The following is a 16,522-nucleotide window of genomic DNA, read 5'->3' as shown; positions in this document are numbered from 1 at the left end:
ACTGGAATAGATACTATTATTCATGTGCATGTGTCTTATCCACTTTTTGAAACTAAAAACAATGATACATGCCTCCCTTTTCACTGACTCATTCAATTGAAATGTTGTGCATTCATTTCTTTAGAAATCTGAAGTAACTGTTCAACTCATAGCTATGTTATGTGTGTTATGTATTACATAATAAGTTGTGCTACATCTAAAACAAGGCACTATAGCTACAGTATAAGAAATATTACATGGCCAATGGAAATTTTGGTATTTTGATGACAGTATATTTGGTTTCTGTGGAACACAATGAGTGTTTTGCATGAACGTGTACGTTTCATAAAATTGATGGCATCCTAATGTGGCGTTACACATTTGATGTACCTAATCACCTCATATAAGGTAAGGCCAAAATTTACTCATACAGTGGTTCAATCCCTAATAACTTGATAAACGTATTCTCTTATGCTGTGTAGACTTATGAATCAGTTCAATTAATAAGTTGTATATTCTTGCTAAGGTAGTATATTTTTCTTAAAACATCACAATATGCACAGAAGTATATTGCTCTTCTCGACTGTTGTTTAGCTTGTCATTCTTTGATATATCTCTTTAAGAAAGCCTCAGCGGTGCTCTTCATTTTTGTTACTTTAAGTTCAGGTTATGAAACCCAAACTCATTACTTTTCTAATAGCAATTGATTTCTAAATCCATGAACTTTTGCCGATGTTGACTCTATTCGAGATTTTAAATTTATTATAAGAGTTAGTGCCAAAAAATTAAGTTAAGGCCTTTACGATCTCATATAAGTGGTATACTAATACATCTAACATAGTAAGTGTCTTCACACACCGAGAACAAAATATACATCTCATCCTAATCTACTCTGTCAGAAAAACCACTATAATTATCCAACATGCCAATGGCTAACTTTTTTGAAGCTAAACTAATTACTGCTTTTAGAAATGGCACTCAGCATATGAGAATCCCTCGTGTTGGAGATGATGAGAAACACTTTTCCTGCAAGCATACGAGGCCTAGTTACTATGGTATTTTTCAATTGTAGAATATACCTGAAACGTTAAGTGAAAAGTCCACTGGAAAGGCTACTCACATCAGCATTGAAACTGGGTCGGGTCAACCGGGTCAAAAGGGTCAAAAGGGTCAAAAGGGTCACGTTTTGTCCGGGTCATCCGGGTCTGACCCGCTTTAAAAATTATCTGGGTCTAACCCGGATTGGATCACGTGGAACGCGAAGATTAGAATTTGAAGATATCAAAGTGCAATGATCCGTGCATTGCACTCCTAGTCCTTCGTGAGCCACGCCCACTTACTATATTTGCATTTTGCTACATTCAAGCATCAGTGGAGCCACTCCCCTATTTCTTAAATACATGGTAGCTGTTTGCAGTTTTCTATTGAGCCACGCCCACTAATCGCTGGAGAAAGTTTGGCTTTTCGTATAAATATTGTTGCATTGCACATGTATTAGTGCTATAAATGGTTACAGTACACTATCCTGCAGCACAATATTAAAGCCATCAAGCGCCAGTCTACACTCTTCGTTTTGCACCAGAAGGAAGTTCTTGGCGTGTGCTCGTGGTGTGCGCCCTGATTTTAAGCAATCCGGGTCACATCCGGGTCTGACCCGGATTGCTATCCGGGTCAGCTGCTATCCGGGTCAGCGGGTCATCCTGGTCAGCAGTAGTGACCCGGTTTCAACGCTGACTCACATGCAGTCTTGGCACAGCTGCTTTCAATTGTTAACTGCCTTCAAGTCAAAGTCCAAAGTTTAAGGATATATATATATATATATATATATATATGTATATATAGCTGCTTTCCCACACATGGGAAGGACGAGCATTAATGTTACCATATATGGTCTGAATTGCGTGGACGGAATAAAATACAAAACCTGCTTTTAACCAAGTGAGGATGAGTAACTGTGTTGTAGTAGGGGTATATACAACTATTTGTACTTGTTTGCTTTAAATTGTATGGTCCACTGACAGGCCATGTGTACTATAGACAGGGCAATCTTTCACAAAAATGCACCAAAAAATGACCAAAATATTAATGAAACCTTACAATTTCAACTAAGAAACAAATCCCAGTTAATTGCCCGAAAACAATCTTACACACATGCTATTCGAAAAAACAATTCCTTTAAACCAGGCACACGCCAATCTTAGTGTGGGTGCACGCGCCTTGTGTAAATAAAGCATAGTTCCTATTTCCGGCATAATATAATGCATTAAAAGAGATGATCAACTAGCTAATAGTCTTGTGCATTGGGCCAGCTGGTAACGATTCACTGCTATTTTTTGGGTACTGATGATAGGCTCTAGCTGGGCCAGTGCTAATTTTTTTGGGCCCACTTGTAACTTAAACTCAAAAAGTGTAAAAAGCCGAAAAAAAGCTTCTGAAAATCTCTGAGTGGATCCCCGGCCTATAGCTTCTGTGCTCCCACTCCTAACCATTGCGCTGTCGCTGCTAGCTGCCGAATCACAGAATTTTTGTCAGTTATGCGGGTCTGCCACAGAGTCTTATAGATCTTCTTGCGCTTCGCCACGCTCGAGGGTGAGCAAGGCTTACAACTTGCATCGATTTTAAACATGAGCCAAGCTAGGAGGAGATTCTACAGCTTTGTAAAGCTAAGGTGGTAACTCAATTGGATGCATGGAGCATGGTAGCAGTACCCTCTACCATACTATCCACCTTTTAGGCCAACATTTATCCATACCTTGTTTCCTGTCCACCGCCCGCATCAATTTTTCGCTACCGCATGCGTAATTATTATGTATTTCATATTTCGAAATATTTTAAATAAACTTAATTATCAATACTGTGCTGCCTGAGTGTTGAACTTTTGGTCACCAGCTAATTCAATGGAGTATTGTAGAAGTGTAAGATGTTGTTTGCTGACTTGTTTTGGGAGAAAAGTTGGCTGCCTCGAAACTATTGCAGTTTCAGACGATTTGAAATGTGATTAAGACTTGATTAAGACTTCTGTAGCTAATGCAGTGAGCTATGTAACTGCTGTGTGTTCAGTTTTATACATGGTAAAGGGAATAATGAATTTTAATAAAATAATAATAATAACCGCCCGCCCTCCCCTGTTTGATGCCTTATATAGGACAGGAAACAAGGTATTGATAAATGTTGGCCTTAGTACGATTATAAAACGAATGTGGGCCCAAAAAATTAGCTGTGCCGGTCACTTTGATAGGTCATTATTGATATATAGCTACTATATGCAAAACAACCATCACATCTTTTACTTACGTGACTGCTCTGTGCCATGCTGCTTCTCTACTAAAATTTCTCGGTCCAAACGCAAGGTCAAACGGTTGCTACGAAACCAATTTAAATCACGTGCTCAAAACAGGCGGGATATTTCGACCACGTTGTTGCTGCCTAGGTTGCTGGAAAACAATGCCTGGAACAAATCTTTGGCACTTTGTGCCAGTTTCTTCTCAACGAATAAACGAAGGAGTCTATATCGGAAAGGGCAGTAAGACCTACCAAAAATACGGTATTATTAAACTTGGCTCGTTGATGGTGAGAAAGGGCAACGATGGAGTATCTTGTCTTGTGGTAAGTGCGTCCGTCGTATACCTAGCACCTTAGGCTGTTCATTGTTCATATCTAATGCAGGCTACCTTTAGCCTTAAAGATTCGGAGCCAAGAATGTTGGATTTAAAACATTTTAACCGGGCTGCCAACGAATTTTGCAAATGCTTCAAGAGCTGCGGGAGCAAGGAGGCGTTCATCGAAATGTTCGACGGAAAGATGTCAGCAAGTGATGATCCAAATCCTAAGCGGCCTAAACTGATGGAAGTCGCTAGTCATGCTGCACGCAAAAGACAACAAGAAAATGTTAATGATCAGCAAGCTGAATTTAATGACTCCGGAATGGACAAAGAAATATCACCATACCATCAAGGTGACTGTGTGCATATATACTTTGTACCTAAAGGGACCTCTAAAAATGTCAGCATGCAATGCACCCGGCCTTTCATTTTGCAGACTGGACTCGGCAACTTTGCTGGAAATGAAAGGGAATGGCTTGGTTGTATCTGTACTTGGTTAGCATTGTAAGGTAATACATAAGGCCCCATTGCATAATAAACCAACCATAGAGTAATTGCTGTTAACATTTGTTCAATAAGGGGTACGGCATCCATTTTGCTTCCGAATCTTTATCCTTTGTGTGTTGTATTATCTCTTGCATTTAACTTGTAAGTGCTAGCCAAGGTTCTTTTTTTGACTGACCATAATCCCAAGTATACAGACACAAATTCCTGTTTCAGAAGTATTCTAACAAATTGGTGCATGTACAACCTTCTTGGTTCATAAGGAGTAGTAGTATCAGTTATCAGAGTTCAATAGTGTTGTCTCCAGTATTAGAAGAGATAATTATAAAATGCCTAAATTATTGACCAGGCACCATTTCCAGTAGAATTGTCAAGTCCAGTTTGTGAGTCCAGTCCAGGAAACCTATTATAGGCCAATGCATCCATCTTTTGGCCAGTCTATAAGTTTTCCATGAGCATCTGATGTTACAGTAATATAAATCATGGTGTGATCTAATAGTCTGAATGTTGACTGAATTTTGTTTGACAAATTTCCTTTGTTTAATTGCTTAATGTCTCTCCATTACAAGCAGTTTTAATTTGTAACCGTAACTTTTTAAACTGGTTTTTCTATGAGGTTTCTCTCTCTCTCCTATTGGGACCATACATAATCAGCTTATTCCAAGACCACGAGCACAAGTGTGCCTGGCAAGGAGTTTAAAAATGGACATTGCTTTCTCCTTTACCAAGTGCAATACAGTGGGCAGCATTTATTGTGCCAGTGACCAAGTAATACCAGGCATTTGTATGGTATATGGGATCAACCTTATTATGGTAATGGTTATTTATTTGTGTTTTAAGACTTATGGGTCAATGCTTTATATTAAAACTAGTTTTGTAGACTCTTCCCATTTAGGTTTGTCCAATTTTAATATTTATTTAGGCATTAGAGAGCTGTTTATTGGTGCATACTAGCTTTCATAAGGTCAAAGCTTTGTTTTTTTGACACAGTACTCTAAATGTGTTCTAGTTAGATATGTTTTCCTTTGTTGTTATGGACTCTTGGTCATATCTAGCTATCCTAAGATAAATTCCTCAATAAATTATATACTCTACTATAATACTGTTCAGTCACATGCAGTGGTGGGTATTGCTTTCAGGGTTCTGCCCACACTTGTTGACAATGTTTCAAAATGACTAGTGTCTCTAAAATCCAATTATTGCTTTCTTAACTCTGTAATTACTAATGCTTTCTAATACAATAAGCCAACACTCAGAAATTCCTAAGCAGTATCCTGTACTATATCGTAGGGATCATGGATGTTTGCTCGTTTTCACAAGAAATTATTAACCAGAAATCATGTTAACTTGGTAGTATTAGTTAGACCCAAAAGTGATAATTTTTTTTTCAGAGTTACATGTACACTGTACTTAGAAAGCTGCTGTAGAACTTTTTCAGTTGAATTTTCTGACTAGCTTTCTATACAAGAGCACAAGCAAAGGGTTTTAACTCCAAGCACATGTTATGCATTGCTTCAGCCTGACTAGTACCTTTTGGATTTCAGTACATGAAGATTTTTTCCATGACATGGAACATTGCATTGGTTTGCCATTTTCAAAGCAAACACATGACATAATTTTGTGGGGTTCCAGAAAATGCGGAATTCTGGAATAAGTAAAATCTTAGATGAAGCTATTTCTACCCCATATACTGGCTCTACACTGAATAAATACTCCTCACCTTGTATAATCGCGAACACGAAAACACCAGAACAATGCCAAGCGATTCTTAAGGTAATCTTCAAATATAATTCACACAAAAACATTCTAAAGTGATCTTTTCAGGCTAAAATACTTTCAAATACACTTTTCTATAGATTCACTACTTAAACTTTAGTTCTTTTTCCTGTACTAGCTAATACAGCCAATGTACTCCTGGACGTGACCTAACTTATGTACCGTATCATGGTAAAGTATTAAAAGGTATCTCTTTTACGGACAAAATAGCAATCCAGCCTGGTATTTTTGGGCAAAGATCTAGGTACTATTGTACAAATATAGATACATATGCAAGTATGGATTTACCTAGCATTGGTTAAGTGATTTAAAAAAAGTAACAGGTACTAACTAAGCAACATACACCTAGGGACGGAGCGATGTAGAACATTGAAGAAATCATATATAGTTAGTTAGTTACTTAGTTAGGGTTTAGGATTAATCTGAAAGCATTTTTTAGCTTGGCTATGCCTAATCAATGCTGCCAAGCTGTCATAAAGTAAATATTTGGCTGGATTTTGGTTGATATTGTAGGGAAGAAACCCCCAATATCCAGGATTCCTAATATACAGTCACTACTGTACTGTATGATAATATTCCAAGCAAAAACATTCGAATGTTTCCATCTGCTTTGGCTGTCAAGCTTCCAACAATGTTCTTAGTATCTGTTTGTCTTTTTTTGTTACTTGTTTATTTGATCTTGGGTTGAGTATCAATCAGTTTGCCAACTCAAAGAATCAATAGACTGTTACCTACAGAGCAAGAAATAAAGAAAATTATATGGATTGGCATTGGTAAAATGCATGTGAAAGTTCATAAGAAAAATATACAGTATGAGTTCCTTTTGTGACCTTGACATTACATCATACGTATGTAGTACTGCTAATATTTACCTTATGATAGTATTGGTTAGACTCAAAAATGTATTCACATTTATAGGAAACCCTTCTACCAAGTTGCTATGAAAGTATATTATTAGAATTTTCTGACTGAATAACTGGGGTAGTGCTAAAAGCCGGAACGGAATAGGAATGGAACCAGTTAGGGCGCGCGCCGAACTAAACCTACCGTAACAAGCTATTTTACCACTCCTAACCCTTTGCACATTATTTAGACTAACAATTCCTGTACCTACAGCTGCATAGTAGGTCGCCTACGCTGTGTTTTTGATGACTACTAACGAGATTCTATTTAACAGCCACCAACATTTCAGAGTTTTTCATTTAGTTCCGTACCTAGCTACATCTTAGCTTACGCTACAAAACATTCTATTTAGAATCACTTCACATACTGTAGCTAGCTAAACTGCAGCCAATTCAAGCTGAAATAATGTAACTACCGAAACCAGCCTATATTACCCATAAAATACTTGGAAACACTCTGTAACATTTAAATAATACGGTATTTTACCTCTTGCGATCACTAAGAAGTAATTTCACAATGTGATTACTGTTTACTGGAAGGATTAAACAAAGAACACGTACAAGTTGGCGAGCATTAAATAGAATTTTCACGAGGTGTTTCATAGAAACAAGGCATGTACAACTTACAATGTAACTGCAGACGAAGTAGCGTTAAGCTCTGGATAATTTTATATGGTTAGGGGTGATGAACAAGTCGATTAAGGTGAGTTTTGTTTAGCGTACGCCTAATTGGTTCCGTTCCGTTCCGTCTTTTAGCATTACCCGAATAACTGAATGACAAACCGATGTCCACAAAAAACAAAGAAAACATTCAACGATAAATTAGGCTATAGGTTACTGTTCAGCATCGCTGCATCTGTAGATGTGTGCCTTTCACCAAGAGCGGCAGCTAAAGTGCATGTGTCATGGTGGTAGCTACCTTTGTCCTTCTTTGTGTCTGGTTCCTTTTCCACTACCAAACAGGCGATGATTTGCAGTATAATTATGTGTCATTACTTCAGTATGATTCTTAATGATTGCAGAGGTACTTCTTACAGAGGAAAGGAGATTCAGCAGAATGACGGAAATAGCGAAATTGGCGGAAACAGTGGGATTTTGAATTACCATCGTTCACATACTTATATCTAGCTACTCTGTACTACTAGCTAATATGTATGACTGACCAAATTTAAATCGCATTTCCAATTTGGACCACCAGATCTGGTTTTCGTCAACCTAAGCAGAAGGAACAGTTGCCTGCTATCTGTTCTGTACACCTTCCGTTCCGTAGTCTCATCCATCAGTCACTTCACACCTTATCATGCCATATTGTAGTCTGCCATGGCTAGACTGCACGACTGCATGGTACCTGTCATGGTACTGTAGGCACTTATAATTTCCAATTAATGAGCGCTGTGCAGAACTTCAGAAGGATATATGGTGTGGTGAGATGACTGGTGGATAAGATTACGGAACTGAAGGTGTACAGAACTAAGCCTGGGCGGTATTGAAAATTATGAAACGATATACCTTCTGTAAATATATCAGTATTGAACAAGTAGTGTTTTACCTCAACAAAGGCACAAAATACCCATGGTAGCTCAATAAACCCCAGGTGCAAATCACCACAAACAAGCTTGTTTACATAATTTGACAAGGTGTCTACATCACCACATGCCTACAACCATTGTCACATGTCTAGTTACATTCTAAATATGGGATAAAACATGCCCACAGGGAGGCCATAATGCCTAGACGGTATGGCGGTAAAACCGGTATCACTCAAATATCACGGTTTACTAACAATACCGGTATATAGCACAGGCTTATACAGAACAGATAGCAGGCAACTGTTCCTTCTGTTTTGGTTGACGAAAACCAGATCTGGCGCTCCAAATTAGAAGTGCGATTTAAATTTGGTGAATCATACATATTTTAGCTAGTACAGTACGGAGTAGCTCCCAATATAATTGAGGTGGTAGTGTGTGTGAACGATGTTAAAGTGGCATTGAAGTAATTATGTGAAGCCATACAAAACTAATTAAACAGCATGTTTGTGGTCATGCGCGAACAAATCCAGAAATCTGTAGACCATCACAAACCAATTCTAGGGCTGGAAAGAACCAACTCCATCAGACTACTGGGCTACTGCTGTTGATACAAGTAACGGTATTCACGTCTAGATGGCTTCAGTTTGTCAAAACTTTGGTTAGTTCACTGGCAAACATAGCACGCTGATGTCGTGTGATTAGTGCTATACGGAGCGCGCCCATACCAGCCAGATAGGCTCACTATTCAGCTTATTTCTTCAAAATTACTTGCCATAGACCATCAAAATTTGGTACAAGCATCGGGAAAGCTTGTCTCTAAAAGGCTACAGAGAGATTTTTGAGGATCTTTGTTTTGAGGGCGACTTGTACGAGGAAGCCGTGAATGTGTCTTTTCTCTGCCTTTTATACTTTTCTACACTAAAAGGGCTCTGTCACATTGTTCTACAAAGTAAGAAAAGTTTATAACTTGAAAAGCTAAGCGCTGTGGTGTTCCATCACGGAGAAATAAGACAGAGTAGGCTGTAACTTGTGTGGCGCATCCTTGAAAAGAAATCACTGAATTGCCCAGAATCTTGTGTGATAACGTAGATGGTATTACATTACTTGGATGCCAATTCTTATTAAATTTCTCCAACTAAAACAAAAGTTATAAACGATTAATAAATTTCAATTAAGCGTGTGGGTGATAACAGACGCTTGTTTAATGGGATTTGTACGGCTTCGCATAATTACTTCAACGCCACCTTAATTCAAAATCCCACTGTTTCCGCCAATTCCACTACTTCCCCCTTCCACTGAATCTCCTTTCCCTTCTTACACTATTCTTTGCTTGGGATGCCTTGTATCATGTTTGGCATAGCTGAAAGTGAAGCCTAGCATCACATTCATTTTTGCTTAAGGTGGTGATGAAGTAATTATGTGAAACCGTACAAGACTAATAGGACAGGATGTTTGTGGTCATGCTTGAAAAAACATGGAAAACTATAGAACAAAGCTGTGCACTACGAAGAGATGAAAGAGAACCGTCAAAACTGTGGTAAATTAATGGTGAACAATGCCAGCTGTCATCACGTGATCACTCCTTGGCCATCACTATTTGTTAAATAACTTCATTTTTGTTTGCTGTAGAGCTTCAAGATTGCATAGAGGCAACAGGCAAGTGTATCTTTACAAGCCTACTTATAGATTTTTCAAGGTTCACATTTCACGAGCTAGTTCTCATGTTGAAGAACACTGGTTAGCGTTTTAACAACTTTCCATGTCGATATTGATAAAAGGAATCCGTAGATTCATTCTAACAGATGAGAAACTATAAGAGCCGAAGTAACTTAGCGCTAGCTTTTACCATAGGAGAGTTATTTCAAAAATCGGCTTGTAATTGCAAAGTTCATAGTCATAAAATGAATTAGAAGAATGAAAAATATGGCATTCAAATATTTTATGAAATACAAAATTTAAGATTACTAGTATCTCGATAGAAAAATGCTGTTATCTTAAATTCTTTATCTTGATAATAAAAATTATCTCAGTAAATGATTTATCTAAATTATCTCCCAGCCCCACTTGCGACACAATGTTCTATAATTACGCTTACTTTCCTTTAGATGTCTGGTGACTTAGTGAGGTTACTAAATCCAATTTATCTACCTTGTAGTTGTTTTACCGTGCACATTTAGAGGTTTCTGTAGGTACAGTATGTGTAATGTACAAAAAAAATTTGACTGTTCAAAATCCACATTGTCCACTATGTACAGTGTGTTCATGATCCATTCAGCAATTTAGTCATGTCCAATAAATCCTTACTTGGCCACCTCTCGAGTATATATGCGTAATGTTAATTAACTGTTGCTGAATTTGGTGCTTCCTTGTACATTATGTGTGTTTGTATTTCAGGTCATTTTGTGTTGCCAGTTAAGTGTTTGGAATGCCCCCCAGAAGAGTGGCTGGTGAGAAATTGCTCTGATACCATTGTCAAGCAGCTAAAACAAGAAATGTTAAAAAATGCTTGCACAGATGTCCAGCCTATTCTTTGCATAGTTCATCTGAAAGATGGTGAAATTTTCCAAGCTAACATGAAAGAGGGATACAAGTACTTCACTATAGGGGGAAATCATTCAAGACAGGCTCTTCAAGAACTTTTATCAGAGAAGGAAGAACTACAAAATTGCAAGCACTATACTCACAGATTATGTTCTGTATATTTACCAATGAATAATACCCTAGTGAGGAGGTTGGCCAGTAAACATAATTGTGCTGCATCACATGTGCACGAAATGACTACCTGGGATTTGGTAAGGTTACATGTAAAACCTAAAAGTATATACGTAATGTGTGTTTAGCAGAATCATTTGTAATGGTGTTTTGTGTGTAAGTGTGTGTAAAAGATTGTTTGGTTTTGATTGTGAACATTTTCACTAGGGATTTTAACAATTTTTTAATCTATTTAATTTATGGTTGCAATTGACCGATGTAAACAACAGTGAGAAATATGTAGCTCCTTCCTTTTTTTCACCCTTTTCAACCCAACCCACAGCACCACTCAGTGGCGGCTACCAATACTTATTAAATTTAAAAAAAAAATACAACCAGTATGTATACTAGATAGGTAACTACAAAAATTATCAGGCAAACTATATTACAGCATAGTTATAAAGTACTGCCTGAATACTACTATGGCTATGTTTACAAAACAGATGAAAACTAACTACTGTAAGCGACACATTACGCATAGAAAAATCATCTCAACTGTTTTATAGTCTATCTATCATATTATTCTTTGAAAAGTCTCCAGGCTGCTCTTCATTTTTATCCGTGTAATCACGGGTCATGCCCACTTTTATAACAGACATATATGCGTCTTCTGAGAGAATGAGGCTTATTAAGGTCTTTTCATTGTAAAATACCTAAACAGTCCACAAGGAAAGCTAGTCTCGGAAGTCTGTGAAGAGTTGCTGTACCCATTATTAAATTCGGAAAAGAAACCCACCTTCGAGCCAAAGCTTACCTGAGAGAAAATTCATTACAGGCTTTATTTAGCCTTTATTCCTTATATATAGGCTGCTTTTAATACTTTATTGTTCATACGCATGTGTGTGCACGTACAAAGAAAGATAGGTAGATACATAGATAGGTAGGTACACGCACAATTTTTGGAAAACAATTCAGTAAATCACTTGGGCACACGCCTGGTTTAACAAAAGCAACACCACATGCACAAACACACAATCAACAGAATGTAAATGTATGCAGTGACAAGTCTTGTCCGTTCTCCCGCTCATCATGACCTTCTATCATACTGTAGCTAAGGATCCATTATCACTTACATCTTTCATCACATATCAGGGAGGTTGGGAGGGAAGTATCCTGTCTGAGAAATTGCAGCCTAGATTTGACAATTTTTTCACACAACATGCTCATTTATGTTAACCACCAAAACCATGCACATGATAGCACATGCATGCTTGTCCAATCTGGAAGGAGGTTATTTTCCATTTAATTCACTACATTCAACCGGCGGAAAATTACTAGCTTGAGAAGTGTTTCTGATGCCAGCAAAACCTAAACATTCTAATTATTTCAGGCATGACAATAAGGGTAACTTTTCAAAATTCTGCCAAAATTTAGATGAAGATGCATTGATTATAATGCCAATTGTTATGTATATATGCATTATTGCTGTAGATACAACAAAGCAGAAAGTTGCTGTATGAACTATCAGATATTCCTCTACATCAAGACCCACCAACGAGGAAGCCTGAAGGTTGGAGGAAAGCATGTTCAGCAGTTCTGGCTATAGAGGTAAGCATAGCTGTTGTGTCTTTACTGAGCATGCTGCTTAATACTGAGCAACACATACATATCATACAGTACGATAGTAACTGTATATTAGGGATCCCCAAGGATTGGGGTTTCTTGCCCTATAAATATCACTCAAAACCAGCCTAATATTAACTTTCTGACAGATTACCTGTATTGGTTAGGCGTAGCCAAGCTCAAAAATGTCTTCAGATCAACGCTAAGACATTCCACCAAGTTGCTATGAAATTTTAAAAATTTCGTATTTAACCGAATTTTCTTCTGACTGACTAACTTACTTACTTACTAATGCCTTCAGATAAGCGTAACTCGATAACGGCTAAGCCTACAGGCCTGATTTCTTCACTGTTCGACGTCGCTTCGTCCCGAGACGTGCCTTTTCGCTAACCGCAGCAGCTACAATGCGTGCATCATGGTGCTACCTTTGTCCTCCATAAAGATCTTTTGTGCCCAGTTCCTTTCTCCAGTACTACGTGTTTTGTAGGTGCTCAACATACCAATAGCCTCGCTGGTAGCTGAAAACAGAGGATAATAGTATCGTTCGTCTTACACTAATAGATATTAGAGGCGCATAAGGTGTTTACGCACCTCTAATACTGACAATGCCGCCTGGCTGGTCGAACTGACAGCACATAGTGTGCCCAAACCACTGTTATAAACGGTGGACGAACCCACTGAAGAACCCACCAACACATTGACAGTCAAAGGACGCTCTTTGGGGTCTTTGTTTGCCATTTTCACTTCAGCAGGCACGAGATTAGACTCGATTTCATTGGTTCATTTTGATAGTCAAAAAAAATTTGAACTGCCAATTGACTTGCAAAATCCTGTATGCTTTGGATCGAAGCTGGGTTTCTTTTCTGAATTTAAAAATGGGTTCAACAACTTTGAGACCGGCTTTCTTAGTGGACTGTTTAGGTATGGTACAACTGAAAAAACACCGTAGTAGGCTTCATAGGTTCCAGTGGATAAATATCTCGCCGTTCTAAAAGTGGGCGTGACTTGTATCTACTTGAACGAAAATGGAGAACAACCTGAAAACTTTGTTGCGAGAATTTTCAAAGAATAGTATGATAGATAGACTATAAAACAGATACTTCTGTGCGTAATGTATCGCTTAGAGTGGTTTATTTAAAATAGGCTTCCTTAGCAGTACATAGCAATGTATTTCAATAATTATGAGTTATTCATGAATTACAAAATACATTATAAAATTGAAGTATGATTTAAAACTTTGCATGTTCAGTGTTGTAATACGTAGTTATACATCGGTAATTAAGTCCATGGTTTGCCCCTGGTTTTTTAGAAGTAGTAAAACATCAACATGTTTCTTGCATGTAATGTCAGAGAGGAGCTGAAATTTCAGTTTGGTCATAGTTCTTGTTCTTGTCCTAAGAACTGAAACTTCAGTTCATAGGACAAGAACTAAAATTTCAGTTCATAGGACAAGAGGACAAGAGCTGAAATTTCAGTTCATAGGACAAGAGCTCAAAGTTCAGTACATAGGACAAGAACTGAATTTTCAGTTCATAGGACAAGAACTGAAATTTCAGTTCATAGGACAAGAACTGAAATTTCAGTATAGCAATCACTAAAGTCTTGAATAATGACTACAGTTTCAAATAAACCGCATACAGGGGATTACATTTAGCATCTTTGATTAACCTGTCTCTTTTTACCACTATACAGGAAGTGCCATGATAGCTGGCATTACTGGAGAAAGAAATGTTTGTACGGCAGAGAACGCAGAGAACGACGATATCAGATTTATACATTCTAAAATACGAATAGTGAAAGAAGTGTCAATTACGCCTCCACCACCTGTTGCCCCTTTAGAGCACCCTGACAATGATGATTCTCAAGATATTGACAATTAGGATTTTTGTTCAAATTGTATGTACTCTATTTGCTAATGCTGTTTTGTTGCACTTGTTGTAGGTCTTTGTTTTTCCAACATTGTAAATCAGTTCTTTTGCACTGTAAATTGTGAATCCCTTGTTTCCATATTGTGTTATTTGCATGTTAAATTTTGAGAGGGTCAAAAGTTTCATATATAACGGAATTTTTTCAGGCAATATAATAGATAATAGCGATTCCCACAATATAATAGACAGTGTTTAAAGTAATAAATGCATGTTCCTTACTATTCTTATATTAGTGGGAACTCCGCCAGTGCAAAATATCTGTTAGATGAATCACTGTGTTTCAGGGGCGTAGCTATACCTGATTCTATATTTGACTGAATTTGTGTGGTTGAGAATCAAAAAATGTGCTGTAATTTGGTGGAACTGCTCAGTATTGGATTTGTAAAGTAATTGTTTTATTAGATGTTTAATGGTAGACTGATGAAAGACAAACTATTTCCACTATAGGCCATAGTGCCCGTCTTATAATGCCGGGAGGCAGGAATATTAAGGAGGATCATTGTTTACTAAATTTCTCACTGTTGGTTATGAAGTATGCTAAAATGCTCAGTTTGTGCAAGTACGTAGAAAAGACAGAAGAGTGAAAACGGAATACGATATTGGGGCTGGAGGCTAAGTTAGTCCATCTAAGCTTCTGTACTATTCATTCAGAAGTATCTTAGTCTAATAAGCTGTACAAGCAGCAGTGTAGTAACTAGCTAGGCATAATTTCTTTTAAAGCAAATGTGCTAGAGTCCTCAGAGATGGGCTCGCATTGCTTGTTAAATGGTTTGCATGCATGGGGACAGCCAGACTTTGTGCCTGGGTAATTCAGAAAACTAGCTACACCCTGGCTGTGTTTTGTTGCATATTTCTACACAGTGACATATGTAGCTAACAATGGCTGTAGGCAGAAAAAATACTTGGACAATTAAAGAACTATTTGCCAAATTCACCTATGTTTTACACTGCCAAAGTTATCTACTGTACAGTAGCTTTCAGACCTTCCCCCTAGGATTGTGATTTTAATTATCATTAGTTAATGAAAAGGCAATGTCAACTATTGCCAACTAAATATTATGATAATTGGATAATTACCCATCCCTATAATATTCTTGCATCAATACTACAAAACCATGCCCCCAAGATTGCACATGGTCTATTGTACAATCAGAAACAAAATACACTTAAATTAGGATTGCTCAAGCTGGCAAGTTCTGTGGTACCTTGTTTTAATAATCTGCAAAATAAAGTAATTGATATAAGATTGACAATAAAGATTGACAATACGCACAACACAATAGGGAGAATATGAAGAAGTGTTTTACTAATCATTTGAAGATAAAATATTAAATTTTGTTGCATATGTACTCAGTTTGTGTTTACGGAAAATACTGGATGAGTGCATGACATCATGTTTATCACTGGTACTATGAAAAAAACTATTTAGTATTTTATTGCGTCAATTGTGGCCGGTCGTGTAGTCTTGTTTAGTGTCCAGGGGTACACAGCATTACAAGAGAAATAAAAGCTGGATATCAAATGAACATTTATGCAGCATTATGTTAACTCTATTAGGCTTGAAGCTGCTGAGGAAAGTATCCTAAGCACTTGAGTATGTGCAGGAAAATCCACCTTGGAAAAGACTAGTAACTTCCAGGAGGTTAACATGGATAGAAGCCGTGGAGCTCAAAGTTCCATAATAATCAGTTAAAGTCATGGCAACTGCAACAGCATGAACCGGCCAGCATCATGAGACATACCAAGCCACTGTTCTAACCATTTGGTTACAGGCCTGCCAACCCTCACAGATTTACCGTGAGACTCATGATTTCACTACCAAGCTCAAGGTCTCACAAGCAGTAGCCCTAAACTCACGGATTTTTAGTTCAGCCTACCAATTCTCACGGATCATCACCGTAAAACTCATGATTTCTTTCACTTTCAAGCTCAGGCCAGACTCAAAGCTCTCAGAATGCCCTTTACCTGGCCTTTTCAAGTTCTCAGGG

The 16,522-nt window shown here is 37.7% G+C and overlaps 1 protein-coding gene across 3 annotated transcripts; it reads left to right on the top strand.

Moving 5' to 3' along the window:
* Nucleotides 1-3,355: 3,355 nt before the first annotated feature.
* On the top strand, nt 3,356-14,636 carry LOC136253135 (uncharacterized). 3 transcript variants are annotated; one of them, XM_066045758.1, is made up of 6 exons: nt 3,356-3,585; nt 3,646-3,934; nt 10,687-10,959; nt 11,017-11,084; nt 12,475-12,591; nt 14,299-14,636. In XM_066045758.1, exons 1-6 carry the CDS (start codon nt 3,424-3,426, stop codon nt 14,308-14,310), a joined length of 921 nt encoding a protein of 306 aa, XP_065901830.1. In that variant the 5' UTR covers nt 3,356-3,423; the 3' UTR covers nt 14,311-14,636. The 3 variants fall into 3 exon arrangements, with proteins under 3 accessions (XP_065901830.1, XP_065901831.1, XP_065901829.1); XM_066045759.1 differs by having other exon boundaries at nt 3,356-3,589; nt 10,687-11,084; XM_066045757.1 differs by having other exon boundaries at nt 3,357-3,585; nt 10,687-11,084.
* Nucleotides 14,637-16,522: the final 1,886 nt, after the last annotated feature.

This window comes from Dysidea avara, chromosome 4, assembly GCF_963678975.1.
Source record: "Dysidea avara chromosome 4, odDysAvar1.4, whole genome shotgun sequence".
In the NCBI taxonomy this organism is placed as follows: domain Eukaryota; kingdom Metazoa; phylum Porifera; class Demospongiae; order Dictyoceratida; family Dysideidae; genus Dysidea; species Dysidea avara.
This window is presented reverse-complemented; position numbering and strand designations above follow the sequence as displayed.

Bases quoted from the DNA above. Each gene is read 5' to 3' on its own strand.
- LOC136253135 (XM_066045757.1), top strand. From the start codon at position 3,424: ATGCCTGGAACAAATCTTTGGCACTTTGTGCCAGTTTCTTCTCAACGA. The intron at 3,586-3,645 runs GTAAGTGCGTCC...TATCTAATGCAG, and splicing joins ATGGAGTATCTTGTCTTGTG to GCTACCTTTAGCCTTAAAGA. The intron at 11,085-12,474 runs GTAAGGTTACAT...TTATTGCTGTAG, and splicing joins AAATGACTACCTGGGATTTG to ATACAACAAAGCAGAAAGTT.